General features: G+C 48.5%; 1 protein-coding gene across 1 annotated transcript in view; it reads right to left on the reverse strand.

Annotated features, from left to right (window-relative positions):
• The window catches only part of LOC110521254 (very-long-chain 3-oxoacyl-CoA reductase-A), a 34642-nt gene extending 19538 nt beyond the window's left edge, over positions 1 to 15104 (reverse strand). The window contains exon 1 of the mRNA XM_021598702.2: positions 14212 to 15104. Within this exon, the coding sequence (XP_021454377.1) occupies positions 14212 to 14389 (178 nt within the window). The 5' untranslated portion in view covers positions 14390 to 15104. The remainder of the gene's footprint in view (positions 1 to 14211) is intronic.
• Between the last annotated feature and the right edge of the window lie 399 nt (positions 15105 to 15503).

Here is a 15503-nt window from a genome sequence, read left to right on the forward strand (position 1 = left end):
CTGCTATAGGGAATAGGGGCCATTTCAGACCCATTCATAAACTGCTATAGGGAATAGGATCCAGTTCAGACCCATTCATAAACTGCTATAGGGAATAGGATCCAGTTCAGACCCATTCATAAACTGCTAGAGGGAATAGGGGCCATTTCAGACCCATTCATAGACTGCTAGAGGGAATAGGATCCAGTTCAGACCCATTCATAAACTGCTATAGGGAATAGGGGCCATTTCAGACCCATTCATAAACTGCTATAGGGAATAGGATCCAGTTCAGACCCATTCATAAACTGCTATAGGGAATAGGATCCATTTCAGACCCATTCATAAACTGCTAGAGGGAATAGGATCCAGTTCAGACCCATTCATAGACTGCTAGAGGGAATAGGATCCAGTTCAGACCCATTCATAAACTGCTATAGGGAATAGGATCCAGTTCAGACCCATTCATAAACTGCTATAGGGAATAGGATCCAGTTCAGACCCATTCATAAACTGCTAGAGGGAATAGGGGCCATTTCAGACCCATTCATAAACTGCTATAGGGAATAGGATCCAGTTCAGACCCATTCATAAACTGCTATAGGGAATAGGATCCAGTTCAGACCCATTCATAAACTGCTATAGGGAATAGGATCCATTTCAGACCCATTCATAAACTGCTATAGGGAATAGGATCCAGTTCAGACCCATTCATAAACTGCTAGAGGGAATAGGATCCAGTTCAGACCCATTCATAAACTGCTATAGGGAATAGGATCCACTTCAGACCCATTCATAAACTGCTATAGGGAATAGGGGCCATTTCAGACCCATTCATAAACTGCTATAGGGAATAGGATCCAGTTCAGACCCATTCATAAACTGCTATAGGGAATAGGATCCAGTTCAGACCCATTCATAAACTGCTAGAGAGAATAGGGGCCATTTCAGACCCATTCATAGACTGCTAGAGGGAATAGGATCCAGTTCAGACCCATTCATAAACTGCTATAGGGAATAGGGGCCATTTCAGACCCATTCATAAACTGCTATAGGGAATAGGATCCAGTTCAGACCCATTCATAAACTGCTATAGGGAATAGGATCCATTTCAGACCCATTCATAAACTGCTAGAGGGAATAGGATCCAGTTCAGACCCATTCATAGACTGCTAGAGGGAATAGGATCCAGTTCAGACCCATTCATAAACTGCTATAGGGAATAGGATCCAGTTCAGACCCATTCATAAACTGCTATAGGGAATAGGATCCAGTTCAGACCCATTCATAAACTGCTATAGGGAATAGGATCCAGTTCAGACCCATTCATAAACTGCTATAGGGAATAGGATCCAGTTCAGACCCATTCATAAACTGCTAGAGGGAATAGGATCCAGTTCAGACCCATTCATAAACTGCTAGAGGGAATAGGATCCAGTTCAGACCCATTCATAAACTGCTAGAGGGAATAGGATCCAGTTCAGACCCATTCATAAACTGCTATAGGGAATAGGATCCAGTTCAGACCCATTCATAAACTGCTATAGGGAATAGGATCCAGTTCAGACCCATTCATAAACTGCTATAGGGAATAGGATCCAGTTCAGACCCATTCATAAACTGCTATAGGGAATAGGATCCAGTTCAGACCCATTCATAAACTGCTATAGGGAATAGGATCCAGTTCAGACCCATTCATAAACTGCTAGAGGGAATAGGATCCAGTTCAGACCCATTCATAAACTGCTAGAGGGAATAGGATCCAGTTCAGACCCATTCATAAACTGCTATAGAGAATAGGATCCAGTTCAGACCCATTCATAAACTGCTAGAGGGAATAGGATCCAGTTCAGACCCATTCATAAACTGCTATAGGGAATAGAATCCAGTTCAGACCCATTCATAAACTGCTAGAGGGAATAGGATCCAGTTCAGACCCATTCATAAACTGCTAGAGGGAATAGGATCCAGTTCAGACCCATTCATAAACTGCTATAGGGAATAGGATCCATTTCAGACCCATTCATAAACTGCTATAGGGAATAGGGGCCATTTCAGACCCATTCATAAACTGCTATAGGGAATAGGATCCAGTTCAGACCCATTCATAAACTGCTATAGGGAATAGGATCCAGTTCAGACCCATTCATAAACTGCTAGAGGGAATAGGATCCAGTTCAGACCCATTCATAAACTGCTAGAGGGAATAGGGGCCATTTCAGACCCATTCATAAACTTCTATAGGGAATAGGGGCCATTTCAGACCCATTCATAAACTGCTATAGGGAATAGGGGCCATTTCAGACCCATTCATAAACTGCTATAGGGAATAGGGGCCATTTCAGACCCATTCATAAACTGCTATAGGGAATAGGGGCCATTTCAGACCCATTCATAAACTGCTAGAGGGAATAGGGGCCATTTCAGACCCATTCATAAACTGCTATAGGGAATAGGGGCCATTTCAGACCCATTCATAAACTGCTATAGGGAATAGGGGCCATTTCAGACCCATTCATAAACTGCTATAGGGAATAGGGGCCATTTCAGACCCATTCATAAACTGCTATAGGGAATAGGGGCCATTTCAGACCCATTCATAAACTGCTATAGGGAATAGGGGCCATTTCAGACCCATTCATAAACTGCTATAGGGAATAGGGGCCATTTCAGACCCATTCATAGACTGCTAGAGGGAATAGGAACCATTTCAGACCCATTCATTAAATGCTAGAGGGAATAGGATCCAGTTCAGACCCATTCATAAACTGCTAGAGGGAATAGGATCCAGTTCAGACCCATTCATAAACTGCTAGAGGGAATAGGATCCAGTTCAGACCCATTCATAAACTGCTATAGGGGATAGGATCCAATTCAGACCCATTCATAAACTGCTATAGGGAATAGGGGCCATTTCAGACCCATTCATAAACTGCTATAGGGAATAGGGGCCATTTCAGACCCATTCATAAACTGCTATAGGGAATAGGGGCCATTTCAGACCCATTCATAAACTGCTATAGGGAATAGGGGCCATTTCAGACCCATTCATAAACTGCTATAGGGAATAGGGGCCATTTCAGACCCATTCATAAACTGCTATAGGGAATAGGGGCCATTTCAGACCCATTCATAAACTGCTATAGGGAATAGGGGCCATTTCAGACCCATTCATAGACTGCTAGAGGGAATAGGAACCATTTCAGACCCATTCATAAAATGCTAGAGGGAATAGGATCCAGTTCAGACCCATTCATAAACTGCTAGAGGGAATAGGATCCAGTTCAGACCCATTCATAAACTGCTATAGGGAATAGGATCCAGTTCAGACCCATTCATAAACTGCTATAGGGAATAGGATCCAGTTCAGACCCATTCATAAACTGCTAGAGGGAATAGGATCCAGTTCAGACCCATTCATAAACTGCTATAGGGAATAGGATCCAGTTCAGACCCATTCATAAACTGCTAGAGGGAATAGGATCCAGTTCAGACCCATTCATAAACTGCTATAGGGAATAGAATCCAGTTCAGACCCATTCATAAACTGCTAGAGGGAATAGGATCCAGTTCAGACCCATTCATAAACTGCTATAGGGAATAGGGGCCATTTCAGACCCATTCATAAACTGCTAGAGGGAATAGGAACCATTTCAGACCCATTCATTAAATGCTAGAGGGAATAGGATCCAGTTCAGACCCATTCATAAACTGCTAGAGGGAATAGGATCCAGTTCAGACCCATTCATAAACTGCTAGAGGGAATAGGATCCAGTTCAGACCCATTCATAAACTGCTATAGGGGATAGGATCCAATTCAGACCCATTCATAAACTGCTATAGGGAATAGGGGCCATTTCAGACCCATTCATAAACTGCTATAGGGAATAGGGGCCATTTCAGACCCATTCATAAACTGCTATAGGGAATAGGGGCCATTTCAGACCCATTCATAAACTGCTATAGGGAATAGGGGCCATTTCAGACCCATTCATAAACTGCTATAGGGAATAGGGGCCATTTCAGACCCATTCATAAACTGCTATAGGGAATAGGGGCCATTTCAGACCCATTCATAAACTGCTATAGGGAATAGGGGCCATTTCAGACCCATTCATAGACTGCTAGAGGGAATAGGAACCATTTCAGACCCATTCATAAAATGCTAGAGGGAATAGGATCCAGTTCAGACCCATTCATAAACTGCTAGAGGGAATAGGATCCAGTTCAGACCCATTCATAAACTGCTATAGGGAATAGGATCCAGTTCAGACCCATTCATAAACTGCTATAGGGAATAGGATCCAGTTCAGACCCATTCATAAACTGCTAGAGGGAATAGGATCCAGTTCAGACCCATTCATAAACTGCTATAGGGAATAGGATCCAGTTCAGACCCATTCATAAACTGCTAGAGGGAATAGGATCCAGTTCAGACCCATTCATAAACTGCTATAGGGAATAGAATCCAGTTCAGACCCATTCATAAACTGCTAGAGGGAATAGGATCCAGTTCAGACCCATTCATAAACTGCTAGAGGGAATAGGATCCAGTTCAGACCCATTCATAAACTGCTATAGGGAATAGGATCCATTTCAGACCCATTCATAAACTGCTATAGGGAATAGGGGCCATTTCAGACCCATTCATAAACTGCTATAGGGAATAGGATCCAGTTCAGACCCATTCATAAACTGCTATAGGGAATAGGATCCAGTTCAGACCCATTCATAAACTGCTAGAGGGAATAGGATCCAGTTCAGACCCATTCATAAACTGCTAGAGGGAATAGGGGCCATTTCAGACCCATTCATAAACTTCTATAGGGAATAGGGGCCATTTCAGACCCATTCATAAACTGCTATAGGGAATAGGGGCCATTTCAGACCCATTCATAAACTGCTATAGGGAATAGGGGCCATTTCAGACCCATTCATAAACTGCTAGAGGGAATAGGGGCCATTTCAGACCCATTCATAAACTGCTATAGGGAATAGGGGCCATTTCAGACCCATTCATAAACTGCTATAGGGAATAGGGGCCATTTCAGACCCATTCATAAACTGCTATAGGGAATAGGGGCCATTTCAGACCCATTCATAAACTGCTATAGGGAATAGGGGCCATTTCAGACCCATTCATAAACTGCTATAGGGAATAGGGGCCATTTCAGACCCATTCATAAACTGCTATAGGGAATAGGGGCCATTTCAGACCCATTCATAGACTGCTAGAGGGAATAGGAACCATTTCAGACCCATTCATTAAATGCTAGAGGGAATAGGATCCAGTTCAGACCCATTCATAAACTGCTAGAGGGAATAGGATCCAGTTCAGACCCATTCATAAACTGCTAGAGGGAATAGGATCCAGTTCAGACCCATTCATAAACTGCTATAGGGGATAGGATCCAATTCAGACCCATTCATAAACTGCTATAGGGAATAGGGGCCATTTCAGACCCATTCATAAACTGCTATAGGGAATAGGGGCCATTTCAGACCCATTCATAAACTGCTATAGGGAATAGGGGCCATTTCAGACCCATTCATAAACTGCTATAGGGAATAGGGGCCATTTCAGACCCATTCATAAACTGCTATAGGGAATAGGGGCCATTTCAGACCCATTCATAAACTGCTATAGGGAATAGGGGCCATTTCAGACCCATTCATAAACTGCTATAGGGAATAGGGGCCATTTCAGACCCATTCATAGACTGCTAGAGGGAATAGGAACCATTTCAGACCCATTCATAAAATGCTAGAGGGAATAGGATCCAGTTCAGACCCATTCATAAACTGCTAGAGGGAATAGGATCCAGTTCAGACCCATTCATAAACTGCTATAGGGAATAGGATCCAGTTCAGACCCATTCATAAACTGCTATAGGGAATAGGATCCATTTCAGACCCATTCATAAACTGCTATAGGGAATAGGGGCCATTTCAGACCCATTCATAGACTGCTAGAGGGAATAGGATCCAGTTCAGACCCATTCATAAACTGCTAGAGGGAATAGGATCCAGTTCAGACCCATTCATAAACTGCTATAGGGAATAGGATCCAATTCAGACCCATTCATAAACTGCTATAGGGAATAGGATCCATTTCAGACCCATTCATAAACTGCTATAGGGAATAGGATCCATTTCAGACCCATTCATAAACTGCTATAGGGAATAGGATCCATTTCAGACCCATTCATAAACTGCTAGAGGGAATAGGATCCATTTCAGACCCATTCATAAACTGCTATAGGGAATAGGGGCCATTTCAGACCCATTCATAAACTGCTATAGGGAATAGGGGCCATTTCAGACCCATTCATAGACTGCTATAGGGAATAGGGGCCATTTCAGACCCATTCATAAACTGCTATAGGGAATAGGATCCAGTTCAGACCCATTCATAAACTGCTATAGGGAATAGGGGCCATTTCAGACCCATTCATAGACTGCTATAGGGAATAGGGGCCATTTCAGACCCATTCATAGACTGCTAGAGGGAATAGGATCCAGTTCAGACCCATTCATAAACTGCTAGAGGGAATAGGATCCAGTTCAGACCCATTCATAAACTGCTAGAGGGAATAGGATCCAGTTCAGACCCATTCATAAACTGCTAGAGGGAATAGGATCCAGTTCAGACCCATTCATAAACTGCTAGAGGGAATAGGATCCAGTTCAGACCCATTCATAAACTGCTATAGGGAATAGGATCCAGTTCAGACCCATTCATAAACTGCTATAGGGAATAGGATCCAGTTCAGACCCATTCATAAACTGCTATAGGGAATAGGGGCCATTTCAGACCCATTCATAAACTGCTATAGGGAATAGGATCCAGTTCAAACCCATTCTTAGACTGCTATAGGGAATAGGATCCAGTTCAAACCCATTCTTAGACTGCTATAGGGAATAGGATCCAGTTCAAACTGCCCTATTGTGTTGTACTCTTGTGAAATGGAATAAAACAATAGATGAAAACGATGCAGGAAAATCATTCATTCAACAATTCCACTCGTCAACCCAGAAAGGAACATTGTGTCCAAACTTCTCATTGTTAAAATTCAGTTACACACACACACACACACACACACACCAGGGCTACAAGAAGAATGGTTAATTCCCCTCACGTGAGGGGAGAGTTACGTCGGTGACAATCCTCACAGAAAGGGGCAAGCAGCCGTGAGTGATATCACAGCAGCTGACGCTTCTCTACTGGGAGGACAGAAACAATGACAACCATGTGGGGGGGAGGGGTTACTGTGTGTGGATCCATAGAGCCCTTTTTAAGTGTTGAATTGAAATGTAGAACGCCTCATTGGCACAAATGTTTCACTCCCATCTTATCTACCTTCAAGATACAGAAAATTATCCTAAATGCCATTTTGGCTCAATGATGCCCCGAGTGGGGAGGGCATCAGTTGCACTCAGCGCAGAGTGCTGCACATCACGTAACAGAGGTAGCTGCTGTATATCGACGTTCCCCCCCTCGGCCGCACAGCGGAGCTGCCCCTGCCGCAACAAGCTGAGCTCTTCCCTTCACAGACCCCTTATGGCTACCCAGTCGCATCAAGCAACCTGGAAAACACATAGGGTCTCAGGAAACTGAAAACACTGTAGCTGTAGCCTGGAGCCTCATGCAACAGAGATTCTTTAGACCTTGTCAAGGAATTGACACTGAAAAGGGGGAGGGGGGGGGGTAGAAAACAATATACATGTATACATGGCTGTATACAATATAGCATACATGGCTGTATACAATATAGCCTACATGGCTGTATACAATATAGCATACATGGCTGTATACAATATAGCGCTGTAGCAAATAAAAAATGGGTACCAAACTACAAGTGGATCCCTGTCTCTGTGAGGAGAAGCGAGCCTCTCTCCTCTCATTACATAAACTGTCCCACCCCTCTTCCTCCTCCTATCAACAATCCACCCCCTCCCGAGAGAGGAGTGTGTGGTGGGGAGGGTGAGGGCTGCAGTAGAAGAGCCAACGTGCCCTCCATCCACCACCACCACCCTCTCAGACACACGCTGCTTTAAATAGCAGGAGAAGAAGAAAGTCACATGGGCGAACAAACAAAACACAGAAGAAAAAAATACTGCAGAGCATAATCAGCTGAGAGACAATACATCTTATTAAAGTCTACTTCAGAGCCACCCAGGACCAAAAATAGCATATATATTTAGGTCACAAAAATATATAAAAATCAATAGTTTATTTTTCTTCACATCTCAACTTCTCTCTCGGGGGGGGGGGGGGGGGGGGGGGGTTTTGGAGAGAGGAAACTTTAGGGTAACTTGTTGCTTTCTAATCCCCCCCCCCCCCCCCCCCCCCCCCCCCAATTGATGCCTAGTTAGTGCATTGAAAGAATCTTTAAGTTGACATCAATAAATAGGATTTCATTTCAAATGATAACATACTGTAACTGAAATAAAAACAATCAGCACAGGCATTCCTTTAAGAATGATTTAACTGTAGCTGATATATCAAAACAATCAGAACAGGCATTCCTTTAAGAATGATTTAACTGCAGATTCTTGAACACAATTCTAAATTAAAGCCACTTACGGTCATTCAATTTGTGTTAAATATATAAAGCAACACTTATTGGGCAGTCTTCTGCAGTGAATCGTATTCAGTTCACCCCCACTACAGAACAGTTACACTGCTAAGGTGGGATCTCCAAACAAAAAGACTATAGAGAAGAGTTAAGTTCAAACCATTCAGACTGACTAAACAGAACAAGTGGACAGGAACAGCACCTTGTGGGATTATTTTTATCGTGGTGACAAAGTGTAGGTGAGAGAATTATAAAAAATTAAAGAAAAGATCAAGAGCAGGATGGAGGGATGAGAGATGCTGCTGGACAGAGAAGAGTGGAGGAGAGGGGTGCTGGTGGGGGGAGCTTCAAATGAGGAGCTGCAGCATTCTTTACCCGGAGCATGTTCGTCACATGAACTGCAACGCCGCTCTCGCACTCTCTCTCTCTCTCTAGCACAACTCTTTCAAACACACACACACACACACACACCACTAGGGGGAAGCACATTCACAAGCATAGATGGAGCTGCAGACCATTCCTGAGTAACAGACACACTGGGGATACATTTCATTCCCATATGTGCATGTTCCTTACAATGAATGAAACGCTGTTCTAACCCCCCCCCACCGCTCTACCGGCGTCTCCACACCCACCACCACTACCCCCCCTCCGGTGTCTCCACACCCACCACCACTACCCCCCCTCCGGTGTCTCCACACCCACTACCACCGGCGTCTCCACACCCACCACCACTACCCCCCCACAACCACCACCACTACCCCCCCACAACCGATGTCTCCACACCCACCACCACTACCCCCCCACACCCACCACCACTACCCCCCCACTACCGATGTCTCCACACCCACCACCACTACCCCCCCTCCGGTGTCTCCACACCCACCACCACTACCCCCCCTCCGGTGTCTCCACACCCACCACCACTACCCCCCCACATCCACCACCACTACCCCCCCACTACCGATGTCTCCACAACCACCACCACTACCCCCCACATCCACCACCACTACCCCCCCACAACCGATGTCTCCACAACCACCACCACTACCCCCCACATCCACCACCACCACTACCCCCCCACAACCGATGTCTCCACACCCACCACCACTACCCCCCACATCCACCACCACTACCCCCCCACAACCGATGTCTCCACACCCACCACCACTACCCCCCACATCCACCACCACTACCCCCCCACAACCGATGTCTCCACACCCACCACCACTACCCCCCCACATCCACCACCACTACCCCCCCACAACCGATGTCTCCACACCCACCACCACTACCCCCCCACATCCACCACCACTACCCCCCCACTACCGGTGTCTCCACACCCACCACCACTACCCCCCCACATCCACCACCACTACCCCCCCACAACCGATGTCTCCACACCCACCACCACTACCCCCCCACATCCACCACCACTACCCCCCCACAACCGATGTCTCCACACCCACCACCACTACCCCCCACATCCACCACCACTACCCCCCCACAACCGATGTCTCCACACCCACCACCACTACCCCCCCACAACCGATGTCTCCACACCCACCACCACTACCCCCCCACATCCACCACCACTACCCCCCCACAACCGATGTCTCCACACCCACCACCACTACCCCCCCACATCCACCACCACTACCCCCCCACAACCGATGTCTCCACACCCACCACCACTACCGATGTCTCCACACCCACCACCACTACCCCCCCACAACCGATGTCTCCACACCCACCACCACTACCCCCCACATCCACCACCACTACCCCCCCACTACCGATGTCTCCACACCCACCACCACTACCCCCCCACATCCACCACCACTACCCCCCCTCCGGCGTCTCCACACCCACCACCACCACTACCAGCAACTCCCCACCTCTCTACCGGCGTCTCCACACCCACCACCACTCCCCCCACACCGGCCTCTCCACCCCCACCACTCTACCGGCGTCTCCACCCCCACCACTCTACCGGCGTCTCCACCCCCACCACTCTACCTGCGTCTCCACCCCCACCACTCTACCTGCATCTTCACCCCCCCCCCCCCCCCCCACCACCAAGTCTCCACCCGCATCCCCCCGTCTGCTCGCGTCTCCACTCTACCCGCAGCACCAACCCCCTCTACTTACGTCTCCACACCCACCACCACTACCCCCCACTCCGGTGTCTCCACACCCACCACTCTACCTGCGTCTCCAACCCCTCACGTCTCCACCCGCATCCCCCCACTCTGCCCGCGTCTCCAACCCCTCTACTAGCGTCTTCACTCCCCCCGCACCCCCACCTGCGTCTCCACCCCCCCACCCGCGTCTCCAACCCCCTCTACTTGCGTCTTCACTCCCCCCGCACCCCCACCCGCGTCTCCACCCCCCCACCCGTGTCTCCACCCCCCCACCCGCGTCTCCCCCCCCCACCCGCTTCTCCAACCCCCTCTACTAGCGTCTTCACTCCCCCCACCCGCGTCTCCCTCCCCCCCACCCGCGTCTCCACCCCCCCACCCGCGTCTCCAACCCCCACTACTAGCGTCTTCACTCCCCCCGCATCCCCACCCACGTCTCCACCCCCCCCACCCGCGTCTCCAACCCCCTCTACTAGCATCTTCACTCCCCCCGCACCCCCACCTGCGTTTCCATCCCCCTGCGTCTACAACCCCCCACCCGCGTCTCCACCCCCCCACCTGCGTCTCCAACCCCCTCTACTAGCGTCTTCACTCCCCCCACCCGCGTCTCCCTCCCCCCCCACCCACCCGCGTCTCCAACCCCCTCTACTAGCATCTTCACTCCCCCCGCACCCCCACGTGCGTCTCCACCCCCCCACCCGCGTCTCCAACCCCCTGCGTCTCCACCCCCCCACCCGCGTCTCCCTCCCCCCCCACCCGCGTCTCCAACCCCCTCTACTAGCGTCTTCACTCCCCCCACACCCCCACCCACATCTCCACCCCCCCACCCACATCTCCACCCCCCCACACGCATCTCCAGCCCACCCACCCGCGTCTTCACTCCCCCCGCACCCCCACCCACGTCTCCAACCCCCCCCACCCGCGTCTCCAACCCCCTCTATTAGCGTCTTCACTCCCCCCGCACCCCCACCTGCGTCTCCACCCCCCTCTACTAGCGTCTTCACTCCCCCACCCGCGTCTCCAACCCCCTCTACTAGCGTCTTCACTCCCCCCCGCGTCTCCAACCCCCTCTACTAGCGTCTTCACTCCCCCCCGCATCGCCAACCCCCTCTACTAGCGTCTTCACTCCCACCACTCTACCTGCGTCTCCAACCCCCCACGTCTCCACCCGTATCCCCCCACTCTGCTCGTGTCCCCACCCCCCCCACTCTGCCCGCGTCTCCAACCCCATCTACTAGCGTCTTCACCCCCCCCACCCACGTCAACAACCCCCTCTACTAGCGTCTTCACTCCCCCCGCACCCACGTCTCCACCCCCCCCACCCGCGTCTCCAACCCCCTCTACTAGCGTCTTCACTCCCCCCACACGTCTCCACCCCCCTGCGTCTCCACCCCCCTGGCGTCTCCAACCCCCTCTACTAGCATCTTCACTCCCCCCGCACCCCCACGTGCGTCTCCACCCCCCCACCCGCGTCTCCAACCCCCCACCCGCGTCTCCAACCCCCTCTACTAGCGTCTTCACTCCCCCCGCGTCTCCACCCCCCTGCGTCTCCACCCCCCCACCCGCGTCTCCAACCCCCTCTACTAGCGTCTTCACTCCCCCCGCACCCCCACCCTCTACCAGCGTCTCCACCCCTACCAGCACCCCCCCCACTCTACCGGCATCTTCATCCCCCCCACTCTACCAGCAATTTACCCCCCCAACCCCCAGCATCTCTACACCCCACACACAACTAGCGTCCACCCCCCCCCCCCCCCCCCCCCTTTGGCATGATCGCCATGTACAGGTAGCCTGGTCCCAGGTCTGTTTGTGTTATTTAGACAATGACCATAAGAGTTGGCAACATAGTCTGTCTTGTGAGTCTTGCTCAACCTGGTTGCAAGACCTGCGCTTCAGGGAGAGTAACAAGTTTACCCATACCCTGGCACATAGTCACCTCTACACTGACCTCACCCCCACTACCGCTATACATACTGAGGACTGTTATCATTGGAAATGAATGAGAAGAGGCTGAGGGTTGGTTTCAGGGCGAGGCATGCATATTTCACATCACCACTTAAAGAAAAATTGCCAGGGTGGCATATAAGAAACGCCACCCCCCCCCCCCCAAAAAAAACGAATTAAACCCTAATTATCAATCATATTAATATCACCTGTTGTACAGTGAGGTAGGCTAGTGGCAGCCTGCCAAACCTCAATGTGAAACAATCAATATGGAGATTGACTACATACCTATTATAAATGGTTACATACGAACGTCCACGCAACATGAGAATGATTTTTTGAATCTATGACAAGGCAATAACCGATTACAGAGCTAGAGCGCAGACAAACCCGAACCCCGAGGCATAGAAACCGAGAGTAGATCAAACTATGTCCTTATGCATTATATCAATGTGACACGTGTCCGATTCCTTAAACGCACATGGCATTCATTTTGTATCAAATTAAAATATAATTCCAAACCCAGACCTTTTTTTTTTTTTTTTTTTTGACAAACGTGCGTCATGATGCAGAGAAAGATGTGGCCGTTTTGCATATGTGAACGTCTAAGATAAAACCTATCCGGATGCTATGGAGTGCGCGCTGGGCCAATTGCGCAGCAAGACGAAAACGCGCTTCTCCTCCAGACGCAGTAGTATACTCGAAAGAGGAGACTGGATAACTGGGTCAAGCTAGGCCAAAGCTATTCCAACGAGACAAGTCTCAGCATTATGCAAAGACACGATTCTCGAATGTCTACACAGCGAAGACAAACTTCTAGATTACCAAAACGGCGACAGAAAGCCCTATAGTTTTAAACACACAAACAAAACAATTTTGAAACAAGACAACTGTCTGGATACGAATGAGACCAAATACAGTCAGAGGCAAAGAAACTAATAACCAAAGATCAATACATTTGATAACCCATTGCGTCAAAAAAAATTAAAAAAAACAAAACATGGTAACACAGTACGCATGACCAAATTAATAAAACTGTTGGATAATCTAACGATGTCAACATTAGGAATCTATATTTATAGAATTGGGCAGGTTGTTCCTACAGCAAGTGGATGGGCAATTGTTGCCCAGTGTGCCGCTGGATGAATGCTCACCCACAACACATGACAGAGCTCTGAATGAGTGCACAACCTGCGCAAATTGGTTTGTGGTTCATCTGTACTGGACATCTTTGTAGATTCTAAAGGAGGGCGAAAAACAACGCTGGTTTGGGTTCTGGAACATCAGTCAGAGGTGCTGAAGTGCGGGTGTTGCGCACACACACATACATTTAGCCAATAAGCATGATCTTGTTAACCAGTTAGTGCGTTTACTCGATAGCCCTGTTACACAACTCAACTTTCTAATGTCGCTGATACGTCAAAAATGATGAGAATACATTTTTGGGGGGGAATTGCAAAGTTTCCCTGAAATATCCCAATGTTGACATTTTATTGTCGAGTTCAGGGCTTATTGAACAGCATTCGTGACTTGGGTTTTTTCGTAAGGAATTCGTGTGACCAACTCACCTGCCCATTTGCCCAATTTCGGAGAGAGCAACTGTCCATTTCCCAAGACCCAAATCCGAAAACCCTGGAGGAGTCGGTGGAGCACCCATAAAGACAGTGAGGCCACGGTGAATGTCCCGACCCAGAAGAGCGGCGTCTCGGTCATATGAAGCATGTCGTCCAACTTCAACGAATGCATGACAGCGGTTTTTCAGTGACTGTGTGGAGACCTCAAATTCAGGCAACGTGCTCTAATTTCAAGACACACCGTGAGTCCCTTTATAAGGTGGTTGTAGCGTCACACTCCCACAACTCCCCCAACACTCGTCTATCCAGATTTAAGCACACGCCCACCACCTACTCTACGGCTGCCTGCCAACCCACCTCCACTCCTGATTGGCTACAACAGCTGTCTACCAATAGAAACGGCCCACACTTTGGTGAATTTACATGTCAATCACGAAGAGTCTATTTCCATTCATGCAATTTTGTGTATGAAGGAGGGGGGGTCACATGTAGGTCCTAGGTGAGGAACGATTGGGCGCACATTACTGCAACTTCTTTTCCGAGCCTTTTATTGGCTCTAGTCGAACAGGTTTTTCAGTTTCAGTCAGGGTTATGAAACCCTCCAAATCCACGCGTTCAAAAAAACAACTGTCCACACCACTTTATGAATGGAAGGATGCTCCGATTGGTCGAACAATAATCTATCCACCAGCCTCCCGGAGAGCTTTTGGAAAGACGCCATTCGATAAAGAAATGTCTATCATTGGTATCAGCGCGCACCCTTCTGGACATGACTCATTCGCCTATTTTAAGCACCCTGGTACCATTATATTGATAATTACAACATGTGATAGGGTATGTGTAAGTAAGCATTTTACTATTAGTCTAAACATAATGTTTAGGAAGCATGTGACGAATACAATTGTATTTTATTTGACATTTCATAGTTAAAGCTTATAAGCACACGCGTGTTTTTTTTGCTTACATGAGAGCTAGTAGCGCGCGTGAACAATAGCACCCCCCCCCCCCCCCCCCCCCCCATAAAAACTACAAACCCCATCTGGCCGATTTCATTCTATTCTCATGTTTCGCGAGACTACTGTCTCGCCATAGTAAATCAAAGATGGTGGATGAATAAAGATGTCCCACTCCCACAACTGTGACAAAAAAAATCTAAGTTCCGGTCTGCTTAAGGGGTCTCTCATTAGCACCAATGCATTAGCAGCTGTGTCTGGTCTGCTCAGTTGAATATGAACCAGAGAAAATGAGAGAGTGAGATGTCTCGCTTCCTCTTCTGTCTCTGAGTA

This window comes from Oncorhynchus mykiss, chromosome 30 (genome assembly GCF_013265735.2).
Source record: "Oncorhynchus mykiss isolate Arlee chromosome 30, USDA_OmykA_1.1, whole genome shotgun sequence".
NCBI classification, from domain to species: domain Eukaryota; kingdom Metazoa; phylum Chordata; class Actinopteri; order Salmoniformes; family Salmonidae; genus Oncorhynchus; species Oncorhynchus mykiss.